The 15,021-nt window shown below is 49.9% G+C and overlaps 1 protein-coding gene across 18 annotated transcripts in view; it reads left to right on the forward strand.

The window, feature by feature from the left end:
* DUSP22 (dual specificity phosphatase 22) overlaps positions 1–15,021 on the forward strand; it is a 56,943-nt gene that overhangs the window by 8,217 nt on the left and 33,705 nt on the right. For 10 of the 18 annotated variants that reach the window (XM_064476098.1, XM_064476099.1, XM_064476100.1 and 7 more), the window contains 3 exons: positions 2,077–2,110; positions 4,241–4,537; positions 9,504–9,586. The exons of 1 other annotated variant lie outside the window; for it this stretch is intronic. In XM_064476098.1, the coding sequence (XP_064332168.1) occupies positions 4,264–4,537; positions 9,504–9,586 (357 nt within the window). In that variant the 5' untranslated portion in view covers positions 2,077–2,110; positions 4,241–4,263. The remainder of the gene's footprint in view (positions 1–2,076; positions 2,111–4,240; positions 4,538–9,503; positions 9,587–15,021) is intronic. 7 more of the 18 variants (XM_064476104.1, XM_064476110.1, XM_064476109.1 and 4 more) reach the window with 2 other exon arrangements.

Consider the following 15,021-nt stretch of genomic DNA (forward strand, 5'->3'; position numbering starts at 1 on the left):
CACTGATAGAACTTGATTAGATGCCAAGGGTGGAGGAAAAGGAGGTGGACTGATACCGAGAGAGGGTGGATACTTGACCGCTGGCTCGGCGGGATTCTTCGCTGAATCTGGCAAGCCAAGGACAGGCCTGGTGGGGAAGGCTCGAAGTTCGGTCGGGGAGGAAGTCCTTGTCCCCATCAGCCGAAGGAGCTGAGTGGTGATTTTGCCCTGGAGCCCCTAATGTCACGTCCTATCAAGGTAGGAGAGGCCTTGGAGACCAGGAGACACCACGGGACAAAGCTCTGCAGGCAGGCGCTGCCGGAGGACAGCAGTCTGAGCTTCTCCGTGGGGGGGGGGGGGGGGCTTGCGTTGTTCTTACGTTTCAGAGCAGGAATGACGAACTGTCTCCTCCACCGTTCCTCCCAAGAGAATCCCGAAGACTGGCTCTGTCTCAGGAAAGACCTGTCAAGGGTTTCAGCTCCTTGGCGGTGGTGCTGGTTTTCCCTCTAAGATACTGTTTCACATTTGCTAGGTCCACTCTAACCCTCAGCGTCGGCGCTGTGACTTCAGACACGGATGTAACTGACCTCTCAGTGCCCTGGGGCCCTCTCAGAGCTAATTGTGCCTCTGGGTATTGAGTCAGCCTGAGTGGTCACACATCCCCATGCCCAGGTCACTTCTGGGTTTTGCTGATTGTCCTGGAGTGATTATTAATAGTCCTTCTTTTCACTCTCACAAGTGTCCCAGTTTGGTCGATCAGTTTTATGGCCCCTCACACAGAGGCTGACCCTGGACCCAGGACTGCTGTGCCCCAGGAGACCCCCTGCAGGGACTTGCATACATGCCATCAGTTTTTAGCAGGCAGTTGGTTGTCAGGAAGATGCTCAAAGGAGTCCACGCATGTGAAGGACATCACTACCTGCTGCTTTCAGCTTTCTTAGCAGAAGTGGGCACCACTGGGGAGCGAGACGCAGATGGGGCTGAGGGGGTGTCCCCAGGGCACTGGGGGCTGCAGTGAAGTGTCACCAGGCTCAGTATGCCATATGCACTGGAAATCACCTCAGGCGGGTGGCTTCCAAAGCAGTGTCCATATTTGGATTTCAATTTCCATACAAAATATCGGCAGGATAAGAATTAGCTTTGTATTTTGCAAAGTCAGGGTGCTTGTGAAAGTCACAGTCCCCTGTTCTCATCTCAGATGTACGGAATCATTTCATATGGGGCCTGGGGCTGGGGGGGTTGTCCAGAAATCTGAATTTTTAACAGATTCTGGTGATTCTAATGCATAATCTGGTTTGAGAACCATGCTTTAGACGAAGTAGATGTTTTGGAGCAAACAGATATTCTTATTAACTTGAACAGTTGGTTCCTTCATTCAGCAGCTCTTGACTGAGTGGTAATCACAGGCCAAGCCCTGGGGTCTCCAGCCTGGCAGAGGGGACAGGCCCCCCACCTGGTAATGCCCGTGACAACATCGCTGTGAGGGGAGCACAGAGGGCGGTGGGGGCTGAAGTGGGGGCTCAGGACAGGCCTTCCCAGGGTGTGAGTCAGAACTGGGCCCCGGGGATGGGGAGCCCAGGGTGGGGCTGCCTGGCTGGTCAGCAGTGTGCGCAGAGGCCTCAGTGGCAGAAGTGGGGATGTGGAGGGTGCAGTGGGAAGAGGAGCAGTTGGGGGATAGGCAGGCAGGAGGGGCAGAGGCACTTGGTTTGGGGGCTGGACTCAGAATGAGCACTTCAAAAAAGATGTAAAAAATAAGTAAATAAATAGAATGAGCACTTCGGGGCTGGAGGTGAGGGAGGCTGTGTGGTGTCCGTGGAGGCTGGTGGGGACCCTGGTCTCTTACGTTGTGTGAGCTGATGGCACCAACAGGCAGCCACCCACGGGCTACCTGAGCAGCTACCTAGTGGCCGTGGGCAGGCGAACCCTGGAGACAGGGGTGCCTTGGCAGCCGAGCTGTCCGTCTGGGGAGGTGCAGGCGGGGGGAGTGCTGTGCACAGGCCGGGGCTGTGCTCCCACCGTTGGTGTGGGCCCGCCTCTGTGCCAGATGCCATCAGCCTCAGGTCTGTAACACGCGCGTCTGGTCTGTGTCTCCCCTAGATCCTGCCTGGCCTGTATATCGGCAACTTCAAAGGTAAGTTCTCTTCGTTTATTATTGCGGTGAAATACACAAACTATAAAATATGCCATTTTAGCCATTTTTCATCGTGCAGGTTGGTGGCATTAAGTACATTCACACTATTGTGCAGCCGTCACTGCTGTCTGTCTGCAGAACTCCTTCATTTTTCCTACCTGAATCCCTGTCTCTACTGGACACTAACTCCCCAGCCCCTGGAAACCACCACCCTGCTTTCTGTCTGAGAGTCTGACTGCCCTAGGGGCCTTGTGTGAGCATTAGTCCGTCTGTGACTGGCTTATTTCACTGAGCACTATATCCTCAGAGTTCACCCATGTTGTAGCAGGTGTCAGGACTTCCTTCCTGTTGAAGGCGGAGTGATACTCCACTGTGTGTCTAGACCACATTGCGTTTGTCCATCATCTGTGGACGGGCTCGTGGGTGGCTTCCACCAGTGGTGATCTCATTTTTTACAGACCAGTTTGAGGCTCTCATACACGGTGGAGTCGAGGTGTAGATTCAGCTCATATGAAGTCTGGTCTGGGTGAGGCCACCACTTATGCCTGGGCGCCTTTCTGTGGCCTCGCCCTCGGGCCCCGACCCTTGGCCAGTGGCTGCTGGCTGAGTGGTGTGGAGCCCCGCGGGTTCCACCTTGACCGCTGACCTCCATTTTAACTATGCATGTTTGCTGGAGCTTTATTATCAAAAGAAGATGCTAAAAGGCACATTTGGCAGCCATGTAACTTGTTTAACATCTTTTATCACTTTTGTTTTCTAGTTATTAATACATTTCAGAAACCTACTTTTTGAGCACCTGAGGAAAGCAAGTGGCAGCCTCGTCTCTAGCAGATTATTCTTATCCTGTGTTCCTTTTCCTCTTATGCATTTCCCTGCAGCTTGTTCAGTATTTGTTGATATGCTGTCAGCTATTGACTTTATTTTTAGCTCATTTGTCTCAAAAGAATCTAGTTGCAGAAGTGAGCAGAGACCCACGGAGCAGAGTGCAGGTTGCAGGACGGGGCTGGTCCCACCACGAGGTGTCTTGAGTGCGAGTCAGAGCCCGGTTCCCTTGTGCTTTGCCCGCGGACGGGGCCCAGGACACGTGCAGAAGCACGTCTGCCGTGCGGGTCGGAGAGGCCCAACGCGTCACAACGCCTCCCTCGCCAGACAAGCCAGAACACCTCCTGTTTGTTTTCTGGTTGTTACCTAAACTTGTGAGTTCAGGTTCAAATTAATTGTTAAGACAATCTTTATGGCTTCTCTGCGTGACATCCATTTCCTCTTCTTCCCCTTGGGCTCCAGGGGCAGCTAGTTGGCTTCAAAGAGAATCCAGCACAGTGAGCTGCCAGCTGCTATTTGCTGCTAGAGCATGTTAAAAATAGTCCTGGAGCTCCTAAATTAGCTTCGTAGTTCTGAAAAGGCAGCAAGTGCTTTCGGTAGGCAAGGCGAATTGTGCTGGAATCATTAATACCTTTGTGGTTGTTTAGTGAGTTATTAGCAGCTTTCCTGAGGAGAGGGGAATGTCTTTATGTTTGAGAACAAACAGGATTTAGGACGAATTCTTGAAAGTAGCATTGCTAGGTGAATGATTTTACAGACCACAAATTGTAATGAATACCGATCAGATTCAGTACTTCTGCCAGCAGTTTCTAAGAGTTTTTACCTTTACCCACAGAAGGTCGCTTTCTTCTAGAAGGACGCTCACGTGACTCTAAGGGAGACCGAAGGCTCTTTGTGCTAAAATCTGTGCCAGTTTTCTAAATGTGTGCACAGTGGGATAGCAGCCCCCAGTTCCTGGGCCCCCGCCGCGCAGGCCGCCCAGGGGTGAGCCCCGCCCACAGCCGCGCAGGCCACTCCTGGTTCTGGCAGCTGATGTCTAGTTGTTGGCCTCAGTTTTTCTGACACTAGTATGTGGTCATGTTTTACTCACTCGTTAATTCACCGAACATGCATTAAACACGAGGTGCAAGGTTTTCTAAAACGAGAACGACGGTGCAGTGCATAGACAAGCTGGAAGGAGGCCTTGTGTGTGTGCAGATGCCTGTGAGTTAACTCACTCACCCCACAACGTGCTGGAAGTGCCTGAGGCGTGGGGCCCTTCGCGGGGAGTCTGATGTGCGTGTGCGTCCTGGTCCTCTTGTGATTCAGGGTCCGAGGATCGAGTCCTGCAGATGGAGAGAAGCCAAGGGGCAGGCCCACCTTGGAGTCCGGTCACCCTGCAGCCCATGAGCCAGATGGTGACACAGCCTGGACGTGAGAGGCCAGCCCGCATGAGGCTGACACACCAGCTTGTGCCTGGTACTCGATGGGTCCGCCAGCGTCAGGCCCTCCTCGCCTCCCCCCCCCCCCGGGAAATGGGAACCATGTACCTACTTTGGGCTGTTGTGAGAAGGGGACAGATGTGTGGCAGGCACTGGTCAGCCTCAGTCAGCGTGGGAGCCCGAGGTAAGAGGGTGCTGACTTCTGGAAAGTGGGGAGGAAAGTGTGCTTCCACAATGTCTCATTTAGTCATTTTCTTCTCTTTTTAAACTACAAAGAATACATGCTTATTAGAACACAGCAACCAATATAGACATGTACAAAGAAAAATTAATGAAAAATTGTTTGGCATTCTGAGCGATCTTTGATTTTCACACAGTGTGGACTGGCACTGCGCCGCAGCCCATGGTCTCCTGCCCTGTCTCCTCCCTCCTCCCTCCTGCCTCCCTCCCTCCATCCTTTCTTCCTTCCTCCTGCCTTCCCTGCCTTCTTCCTTCCAAGGCGATCCTTTACATGTCGCTCTGCAACTTCCTTTTTTCCTTTTTAACTTTGCAGTGAATCACAAACGGTCTCCCAACACCTGGTGATCTCTCCACCTAGAGAAAAACCCACAGACAAACCCAGCTTCTGGAGCCCAGTCTTTGACAAGAGCCCCTCAGCTGAGGTGCCTGCAGCTGCCTCTGCCCCGGCGCCAGGAGGGGAGGTGGGAGTGGAAGGGCAGCTCTTTCTGGGGAGAGGGTGGGGTGGCCGCTTCCTCACACACTGCAGGAGTGGATGTGCACTTATGTCGTTCTCTGTCTGACTAATTTCACTGAGCGTAATGCCCTCCAGGTCCATCCTCATTGTTGCAAATGGCAGAATTTCCTTCTTTTTTGTGGCTGATTCAGTGTGTGTGTGTGTGTGTGTGTGTGTGTCCCACATCTTCATCCGTCCATGTTGATGGACACTCGGGTTGCTTCCATACCTTGGCTACTGCAAATGATGCTGCTATGTTATCATTTATATGTGAAATCTAAAAAAGTAAAACAGACTAGTGAATATAACGAAACAGAAACAGACTGACCAATATAGAGAACAAAACAGCAGTTACCAGTGGGAAGAGAGAAGGGAGGAGGGACAAGACAGGGGTGTGGGACTGAGAGACACAACTGCTGTGTGTCACGTGAATAAGCAGCGAGGCCTTACTGTGCAGCACGGGGGATGCAGCCACTATTCTGTAATAACTCTAAGGAGAGTATAGTCTGTAAAAACACCGAATCGCCATGCTGCACACCCGAAACTAATACAACACTGTAAATCAACCACACTTCAATTTTATAAAGTGAGTGTGAGCTGACAGAGGGAGCCCTTGTGTTTGAGGATGTCCGCGGAATCCCAGAAGAGGGAAAGCCGGCTCGGGCGCTGTGTGTGCGGCGATGCACGTGTGCACACGCTTGAGGCCTCAGAGCTTTTGTCCTGTGTCTGCCCCGAGACTGGCCGTGGTTCCCAGTTGCGCAGGCAAGGCCAGGGTGGTGAGTGTAGTGTGCCTGTGGTGGCCTGTGCCAGCTCAGCCTCGGAGAGCCGGCAGGGCTGCAAGCAGCGGTTCAGATGTCTTTGAAGTCAGTGTGCTTTTGGAAGCATTCCGAGTTAGTGGAGACTGAGGCCCGTACCTCAGCCGTGGGCCTGAATCTGGTCCAGATGGTGTTAGGAATGATGGCGGTAACAATAACACACACTATGAGCCAGCCAGGCGCTGTTCGAAGCAATTTTTATCATTTAGTACTTCCAGCAACACTCCGAGGTGACGATCTGACCATTCTCCCACTTTACAGATGAGAACGGTGAGGCACAGAAACACTTGCTCAAGGGCAGCACCAAACTTGGTAAAGGAGGGGACAGGCAGGAACTGCCCCATTTTGGCCCTCACCCCAGGTTGGAAATGTGTCTACTGAAAGGTTGAACCCACTAGCAGCAAATTTATAACTCTAGAAGTTACTGTAATGAATAATAATCTGTAAGTCTGGAAGCTGCTGAATTAACTTTGCAGTGGGAAGTGTAACTACAAAACAGACTGGAATCTCCTGCTCGTCGCTCGGCGGATCTCAGCTTGGGAGTGAAAGTTGTTCAAAAGTGACTCCGAACAGTGCCGGGGGTTGATGGCCAGAGCAGAGGCAGTGGCTCCCTTTAAAACAGAGACCTTCCTCCCTCCTGTCCTCGTCCTGCACGGCTGTGCTCTAGAGGCCATGAATCAGAGTGTCGGAAGGCACCCCCTAGGGAGTTCTTTCCTGCCAAATACCTGTTTCTCTAGAGCGCTTGGTTGATGTTGCTGGTTTTCAGTGCTTTCTGCAATATGTTTTTGTTCACTTTACTCAGAGACAGTCCTGCCTGACCAGCTTACTTTTCATGGCCACTCTGGCGTTTCCCACATCTTACAGCTGGTCATCCCTTTCGTCTTCTGTGTCGGTGTAAGATCCTAAGGAAGCAGGTGGCTGTCACTCTGCCCTCTTGAGGACGGCTTCTTCCAGGAAGGCACCTGCTACCTCAGGTGCCAGTCCTACCAGCAGTGGGTGGGACCTTCTCTGAGCTGGACGGGGAGCGTGCCGCAGCACAGGAGAAGGGTCAGCTGGGTCGGTTTCTGTTTCAGCGTTCCTGCTGTGTGAAGGTGACATTTGCTTCTTCAGAAGCCATGTGAGGGTAAGCAGGCTGGCATCAAGACTGGGCAGGAGTCTGGGGCTGGGAGAGATGCTGATGGAAATAGGGAAGAACATGGTTGACTGTGTTTCTTGTTAATGCAATTTATGATGAATTTTGTCAACAGCATTTTCAAAATTTTGTTTTTCCTGATTATAAAACTAATGTGGGTTCATCAGTTAAAATAAAATAAAAATTAAAAAACCCAAACATGATAGAAATATGCTGAGAGAGTGTAAACTTCCCCAAAGTCCACACCTCGAGGTAACCGTGGTCAGTGTGTCTCCCTCTAGACTTTTTTCCATGTGAATTCCAAGCTAAATCTTCCCACTGGTTTTATTAGTACTGACGTGTTGCATTTGTGATTGCAAGAGGCTGTGAGTTGTGCTCTGGCTTAGAAATGGCACCAACCTGCTGCATTGGGGCAGGGGCACTGTTGGCACCAGGTCAAAGGTCAGTCACCAGAGGCCCTCTGGGGCTCCGTGTGTGCAGTGTGCCCAGGCCTCTGGGGCTCTTATTCAAGTGCAGATTCTGATCGTGTGGGTTGCCTTGGGCCTGGGAGTCTGCCTTTCCAGCTCACTCCCACACGGGGCCATGCTGCTGCCTGGCAGACCCCAGTTTGAGCAACAAAGGACTAAGTTCTCCTGAGATTTCCGGGAGAGCTGGCATGAAACTCCAGGCTTATGCACATGCCTGTGGGCCAGCTGATGAGCCCACGGCCAGTTTTTCAGCAGCATTCACACTCGTTACCACGGTGCCCGTGGCTGCAGGCAGCCGTGCATCCATCACTTGTCAGCCTGAAGAATGAACGTCATCCTGCGGTAGCTCTAGCTGAGCATTTATGCACTTAAATGTGGGTGGGCAGAGCCTGCGCTTGTGGGAAAGAGTGACCCCAAAGTGCCGCATGTATGTGGGTGGAGCTACAATGAAGTAGGAGGGAGGACCGAGCAGAAGCACCTCCAGGAGTCGCTTCTGTTTTCTTTGGAGCCCAGCAGCCAGTTTTCTCATTTGTGGCATCAAGGATTATTGTATTCAGAAACGTTTAATTTTATTCCCAAACCACATGTTTGTTGTTGTTTACCTTAATCTGTGTTACAGAAGTATATTTATAGGACGATGAAAATATTCTAAAGTTAGGTTGTGGTGATGACTTTCGAAGACTTTTTTCCTGACTTCCAACGTGTTGGTTACATGCTTACTGCAGAGTATTTAGAGCAGTGATGCTTCGTTTCTGCTTGATCATCAAGGCCCGTTAGAAGTGCAGACTCCCGAGCCTGCCGCAGACCTTGGGCCAAGTTGGAGCCCAGGAATCTGCCTTTTTAACGAGACCCTGGGCAGTCAGCTCATGGGCGTGTTAAATGTCCATAACTGCTTGTGTTGAATACACACACACAAAGTATAAAGAAGAAAACAGTTAAAAACATTTGTAATTCCATCTCAAGATTATCACTCTTTGGGCTAATTCCTCGTAGCAGTTTTCCCCACTATGTGTGTTTATCTTCATTCGTTTTTATGAATTGAGTTTACACTGTATTTGTAGTTGGGTACCAGCTCCCCTGGCCCCATGCTTCCTACTGTATCCTGAGCTTTTTCCATGTTGTTAATATTCTCCAGAAACATCATAACTAATCATTTGCTTTTTCAGTCCGTTTTACTCTGTATCATTTTAAAAAGCTTGTCCCAGGCCAGGACAGGGACAGAGGGGGAGTCTACCCCCTTGTTTTTTGCTAGACCCCTGTTTTGTAGGTTAGCAGAAGGGTTCCGACTTGGCCTCCCAGTTCATTCAGTCTTTCTTCTACAGGTAGGAGCACTGGAAGGGGATGAAATTTTGGTGTCTCCTTAGTTGCAAATGCATATAATTCAATAGCCAACTGATAACTTATGGACCATTTTGTTTGGAATTTCCAGACAATGTGCCATTTTTGGTTTTGCCATAAAGTGAATTTAGATGTTAAAAACCACATCTGCAGCTGGACCCGTTCCCTGCTGTTTGACATTAGGGTTGAATCATCTCTGGCTGGTTCCTATATCTTATATAGTAAGTTGTTTTTGTATTTAATTTCAACCTAGATTAGTAATCATTAAAAAGTAATTTTAAAAAACATTTTAAACATCTTTCTTGTTACATGTTTCACAAGAAAGACTAACTTAAGGGTCTGCAGCTTGACAAGTGTCAACTACAAAATGATTTCACAGCTGTGCTTCCTTTAAACAGCAACAATCCACTGTAATGTTTAGTCATCTGGATACATGACTACTTTGTATCAAAAGATGTGCCAGTCAGAAATAAACTTAGTTGTCTGCAGAATACGTAAAAGCAACAACCCTGAATTCCCTAGATCTAGATTATTCTGGTATAGTCAGTTACGATGTTTTAAGAAAGAAATATGCAAGTCATTTTGTGTCTTTTTCTGGCTATAACCTTTAGGAGTAATTCCCTTGCAGAATATATTAAAATGCCCTCTTCTTTCTTCTGTGACAGATGCCAGAGATGCAGAGCAGCTGAGCAGGAACAAGGTGACACACATTTTGTCTGTGCACGACAGCGCCAGGCCGATGTTGGAGGTGAGGGAGGGCGGCTGCACGTGTCTGCACTTGTGTTCCTGGGTGTGTTTGGCGTGGGTGAAGCTGCTGTGCTCCGCTAACGCCAGTGTGCTCCCGGACTGCTGGCTCTGCGTGCCTTTGCCTGGTCCACGGCTCGGCAGAAGGGCGCCTTCCTGTTCTGACTGCTCCTGTTGTGTTGCTCACTTGCTTTCCTGGCTAAATGCCAAAGGTGAGCTGGGGCTGCGTCTCCCTCTGGATTTTATGGCAACTTAAAACCCATTTTCATTCCTTTCTAAATTACCTTCTGTTTTAGAATCCAGAAGAAATCAGGCTGCACATTTCCTGACTTTCCCTCCCATTTAAGCTCAATTATCTGCCATTTGCATTTGGGAATAAAAGGCAATGGAGGGTCAGTTGTCCCTGGAGGTTTTCCAGGGTTGCTCTGGTGCAGAGACTGTCAGTGCAGAAGCTTGTGTGTCTAGGGTTTAAAGTAAACAGGGTGTGTCTGCCTGTTCACTGATTCCAAGCACATCTGCAGTTTTACCCTAATGGATGATTTGAGCTGTTGGCTGGGAGCAAAACCTGTGACTCTGTTTATTAGCCTTGACAGACCCCAAGTTACCTCTTTTTAGAAAATAATGTGAGTGTGGTTGTGATGTGTATGCTTTTCTATTTTAGGGTGAGCTGTGTGAGATGGAGGGGTGGCTTGTTCTGAAAGCAATAATCCTAGTTCAAGCAGTTTTCAATTAAATTCATATTATACAAAAGTGGGTAATGTATTTTTATTTCAAATTCGTCTGTTTTACATGACCATTAGGGCTGCTGCATTTTAGCTAGTGTAAAGCGAGTGAGAACACAGGATAACAGTGATTCTACCGACATCAAACCGCAGAGGACCACGGGGGTGAGCAGACCCTACTCCTGCCTCCAGGTTTTTAAGCTTCTACTTCCCTCTGTTGTTTCAGCTCATGATTTTTTGTTAAGGTTCTGTAACTTGTGCTGCAGCATGATTTTGTTGAAAACAACAACAACAAAACATCATTTTTGGGGAGCCTAACAGTTCCCTTGAAAATAGCTACTCCATTTTTCATCCATCAGCAGTGGTTTGTATTTAACATGTAGCCGAGCTACGGCCTAGACCAGAAGTCAGACACAAACTGGTCATGACTGACTTCCTCTTGAATCACAAGGTGAGGCTGGAGGTTCCTTTATTTTAGAGCATTGCATAGACGTCCTCCCACCTTCGCCCTCCGGGCTGCCTCACCACATTACGCCCCACGCAGGGCAGCACCTGTCACATGGGAGTGTGGCCCTTACACAAAACCTTCAGGTGTCAGGAATGACAGAGCCCCAGCTCTTGTCTGTCCCACCCCGCTGTTTTACACGTGGGCAACGAGGTCTGGAGACTAAAACAGATGCAGTTGTGACCCAGTGTAAGGAGGCCACTGCTTGAGTAAAAACCTCAGGAATCTGGGCAAACCATGTCCCCCCATCAGTGACGCGCCGCATGTCCCTTTTTATTCCCCAAGGGACTGCATTTACTTGGCGACATTCTGCTTCAGTCTTTGTGTGCTATTATTATCTTGCTTAATAATAAGTACTTTCCTGTGATCTCACATATATTAAGGGTTAGACCACCGTTCTGTAGCATGACATAGCTTAACATTGCCCCTCATAATTTATTTTTAACTTTACAACTAATTCAGGAATATATTCTTACTTAAAAATTAAAGCAGTAGGTTTTCTCTGATTACATGAGCGGAGGAAACTGAGGCACGAAAAGTTATGTGAACTGGCACATTCACCGTAAGTGATCGGAGCAGAGGGAGCTCACCAGAGCCCCAGTAGCTGCGGACCTTTGTTGAGCCCTCTGCCTGCTGCGTAAAGGCAGGTGTCTCTCTTAAATTTCAAATTCAGTTCTAGAAGCCTTAATTTCAGTCAGCCTGAGATGACTCAGGGAAGTTATTTGTTTGGAGTTGGTAGGGAATTAATGGATGGATTTTATCTTTCAGCAGCTCCATGTTATGCTGGCCCTGGTCCTTGGAGGGAAATGGGGTTGGGATGAAGGTGAGAGGGTAGATCATGTACAGGGCTGAGCAACCAGCCTGATGAGGGGCCCCTCATGAAGGGTGGGGGGCTAAGGGATGGGAGAGGAAAGAGCTGGGACCTCCTTCCCTCTCTGAGATCTTCGAAGCCATGCACATTTATCGACTGGCCCCTCGCTTTATCCGGGCAGCCCTGGGCTGGGCTGGGCTGGGCTGGGCTGGGCTGGAAGTGGGGAGGCAGTTACTGTCTCAAACTGAAAGGATTCAGTCCTGTCACATCCGTGTGGGAGTTCTGTGAGCCCTGCTGCTGTGCAAGACACCACAGGTTCTTCTTTGGTGGATGAGACAAGGTCTGTTTATCCTCTGAACCCTGGGGCAAGGTGTCGGTGGAGGGAAACAGGCCCAAGCCTCCAACTGCTGTCTCTTCAGAAGAGTATCTGAGGGTTAGATCTTCCAGAATAAAGAGTCTTAGGGACTTTGCAGAAACATAGGAGCCTTCGTACTCACCGAGTCAGCCCTAAACTAGCACCTGAGATCCCGAGGAGCTCTGGCCCCATTTCCACGCCTGCTGCTCTTTGTTTGATGTAGAAATCCCAGCTGCACAGCGTCCTGCAGTTCACCCGCCTACCCCCATCACTGTGTGGCCAGGAAGCTGAACCTCAGAGACACGAGGGGACTCCCACGATCCCACAGCTGGTTTTGATGGAAACCTAGATCTCCCTTCCAAGGCAGAGATTTTCCCAGCATGCTTCACTGCCTTGGTCCTTTCCTCTCATGACTGATGCTTCTGATTTGGTAGCAGTATCGGTAGATGTTGGCACATCCACTTTGGAAAGGTGCCGTTTGTATCTGACAGTGTATCAAAATCCCTGCCCCCCTGTGCCATCATCAGCATGGGTCTTGCTCATCTTTACTTTTAATTAGCAATGCTTTTATTTTGATTTATTTGCTGTGAATGCCTTCCTTGCACCGTCGAGCCCCCTGTCCAGACAGCTCTCCCATCTGAAGGCAGGGAGTTGATGATTCACTCATTTTTGAGCTCCTCCCACAGGCCAGGCCCTGGGACAGGTGCTGGCCTTAAAGTGAATGCATCCCTGTGTCTGCCAGGAAGAAGCCCTCAGTGTGTAAACAAGGTACCTGTTCTGGCTATTTTGTACATGTTGATAGTAATTATAGTCCAGTGGGAGAAGGGCTCAGGCTCAGGGCAGGAATCACTCAGGGAACAGGGCTTCCTCCTCTGCCAGGTGGGTCTGGACAATCTGCAGTGCCAGGTCTTTGGAGATAACTGGGAATTTGGAAAATCTGGTTGGAGCCGTTCCAGCCAGGAGGAGGTGGCAGAGAACCAAGACCTGACTTTTAGGGGGGCCCCGACTCCACGAGGTCACACCAGCCCCACGTGACCCCAGGAACCCTGGGGGCCCAGCCAGCTGGGCGGCACAGCCAGACCCGGTGGTTCCCTCTCATCACCTGCTAGCAAGTGGCAGAGCCTGGGGGAGAAACCTTTGCACATGCATGCATTTCAAATAGGAATTTAGCCCAAATCTATAATTACAACATTTGAGGGGGAAAAGTTCCTCCCTCTGATGCCACGGTGAGGACTGGGCGGGGGCATCACATGAGTCTGCTGAAGGTGTTTCCCCATTTGTGATCTGTGTCTTCGGCGCCTACTGGTTGCTCCAGATTTGAGCCTGTGGTGAAAACTCCTGTCACAAAGGTGGTGCTTTTTCAAATCAGAAACCCTGTGTTGTTTGTAGTCATATTGAGCAACGAAAGGTTTCTCCCTTCCCCTGAAAAAATAAACAGAACTCTATCTTTCTAATGTAAAAATTTCAGAGTTTGTTTCATTTTTCATGTGTACCGTTGTTGGGCACTTAACCAGAGTACCTGCAAGAAACAAAACTGCTTTTCACTATTAACAAAAATGCTTTAAAAAGTATTCTCATTCCTTCACTGGGCCAGCCACACAGGGAATTTGACTTTTAAGTGATTTATGTTTCAGGATTAAATAGAAGAAAAGAGTTGATACACATACACTCGGATCAGGGTATCGTGTGTGTGCAGGCAGGTGTCTGAGCTCGAGTCTGGCTTGGGTCTTCTCCCCATTTTAAGTTGTGACTTTCACATTAGAACTTTTTAAGCTTTTGCTTTTATTTTTAAGAAAAGGATGTTTTCGTAGGTCATTATTTATTCTGCTGATTCAGTTTCTATTTTCTTAAACATTGAAGGTCTTTTTTAAGGCATCCAGGCTCCAAGTTCAGTTTTGTTAGTTTTATGTGTAGGTGTCTGCTGCTCCTGGTGCTGGTTCTTACTGTTGTCTGTGTGTCTGCACAGACAGACATGCCGGTGAATACCCCAGGACAGGTCTGGTCTGCTGAGACCGAGGGGCTCCTGGAAGGACCTCGGTCCACTGCTGCGTGTCTGTCTGGTGACCCACCCCATTTCTCACCCTCAGAAGTTTTGTTGGCTCCCCAGATGTCAGAGAAGCCAAACCCAAAGTGTGAAACAGCGCCTGAAGTTTAAGAAACTGTGCTTCTCTGTCCACTTCTGTCTTCCTCCCTCCTCTTGCCCACCCAGGTCCAGCCTCCTTCAAAGCTCAGCCCAGCTCTTCTTCTGACAAGGACACTCGCTGTACCCACCAACCTCAGGACTCCTTCCCTTTTTCTGTAACACGTGGTTTGTGCTCTTTGCTGGGTCGTGAATTGTGTGTGCTCTGTGACAGACTCTGGGGGGTCATCCAGTGGGCGTCTGACCTCTGCTCGATGGTCTGCAGCCTCACTGCCTCTGTCCAGGCTCCTGAGCTGGTCTCAGGCCACGGCAGGCAGGCGCCACTTTGGAGCTCTTTGGTGTCTCCAGCGCTCAGCCTGGGTCTGGTTCTCGGGGCCCCTTTGGGAGCCTGCTGTTGACCCCGTGGCCCAGAACATTTCCGCTCCACTCCCAACTGAGAAGTCACGTCCTGGGTCACTTGTGGCTCCCTTCACGGCCTGAAAGAAAAGCAGCGTCAAGAGCGATGTACTGATCACCAGTGACTTGTGAGGCCAGAGGTCTGGCTAATGCAGCACAGCCGCCCTGGGCGTCTCCCCGTCAGCAAGGTGCAGGGGTCCTGCCCTGCAGAGTGGACGTGGCCTCTAGTTCAGAATTACCTCCTGCTAAGTTACTGCAACCACGTGACCTTTTGATCTCCCAGTGGCCCTTTGATCTGCAGTAGAAGCTTGGTCCTGCAAGGAGGACAGCATGACCTAGGACACAGACAGTGGGTGATCAGTTAGAAGAAGACTTGCGCAGCCAAGGCAGCACACTTGAGGTGGAGGCAGAGTTAGCGGAGACATGGTCTCAGATTTCAGGGAGCTTCTAGCCAGATCACGAGAGGCTGAGAGAACCTTCGAGGCCCCGGGATTGTGTCCTGCCTCAAGA

The sequence above is a fragment of the Camelus dromedarius genome, chromosome 19 (genome assembly GCF_036321535.1).
Source record: "Camelus dromedarius isolate mCamDro1 chromosome 19, mCamDro1.pat, whole genome shotgun sequence".
Classification (NCBI taxonomy): Eukaryota; Metazoa; Chordata; class Mammalia; order Artiodactyla; family Camelidae; genus Camelus; species Camelus dromedarius.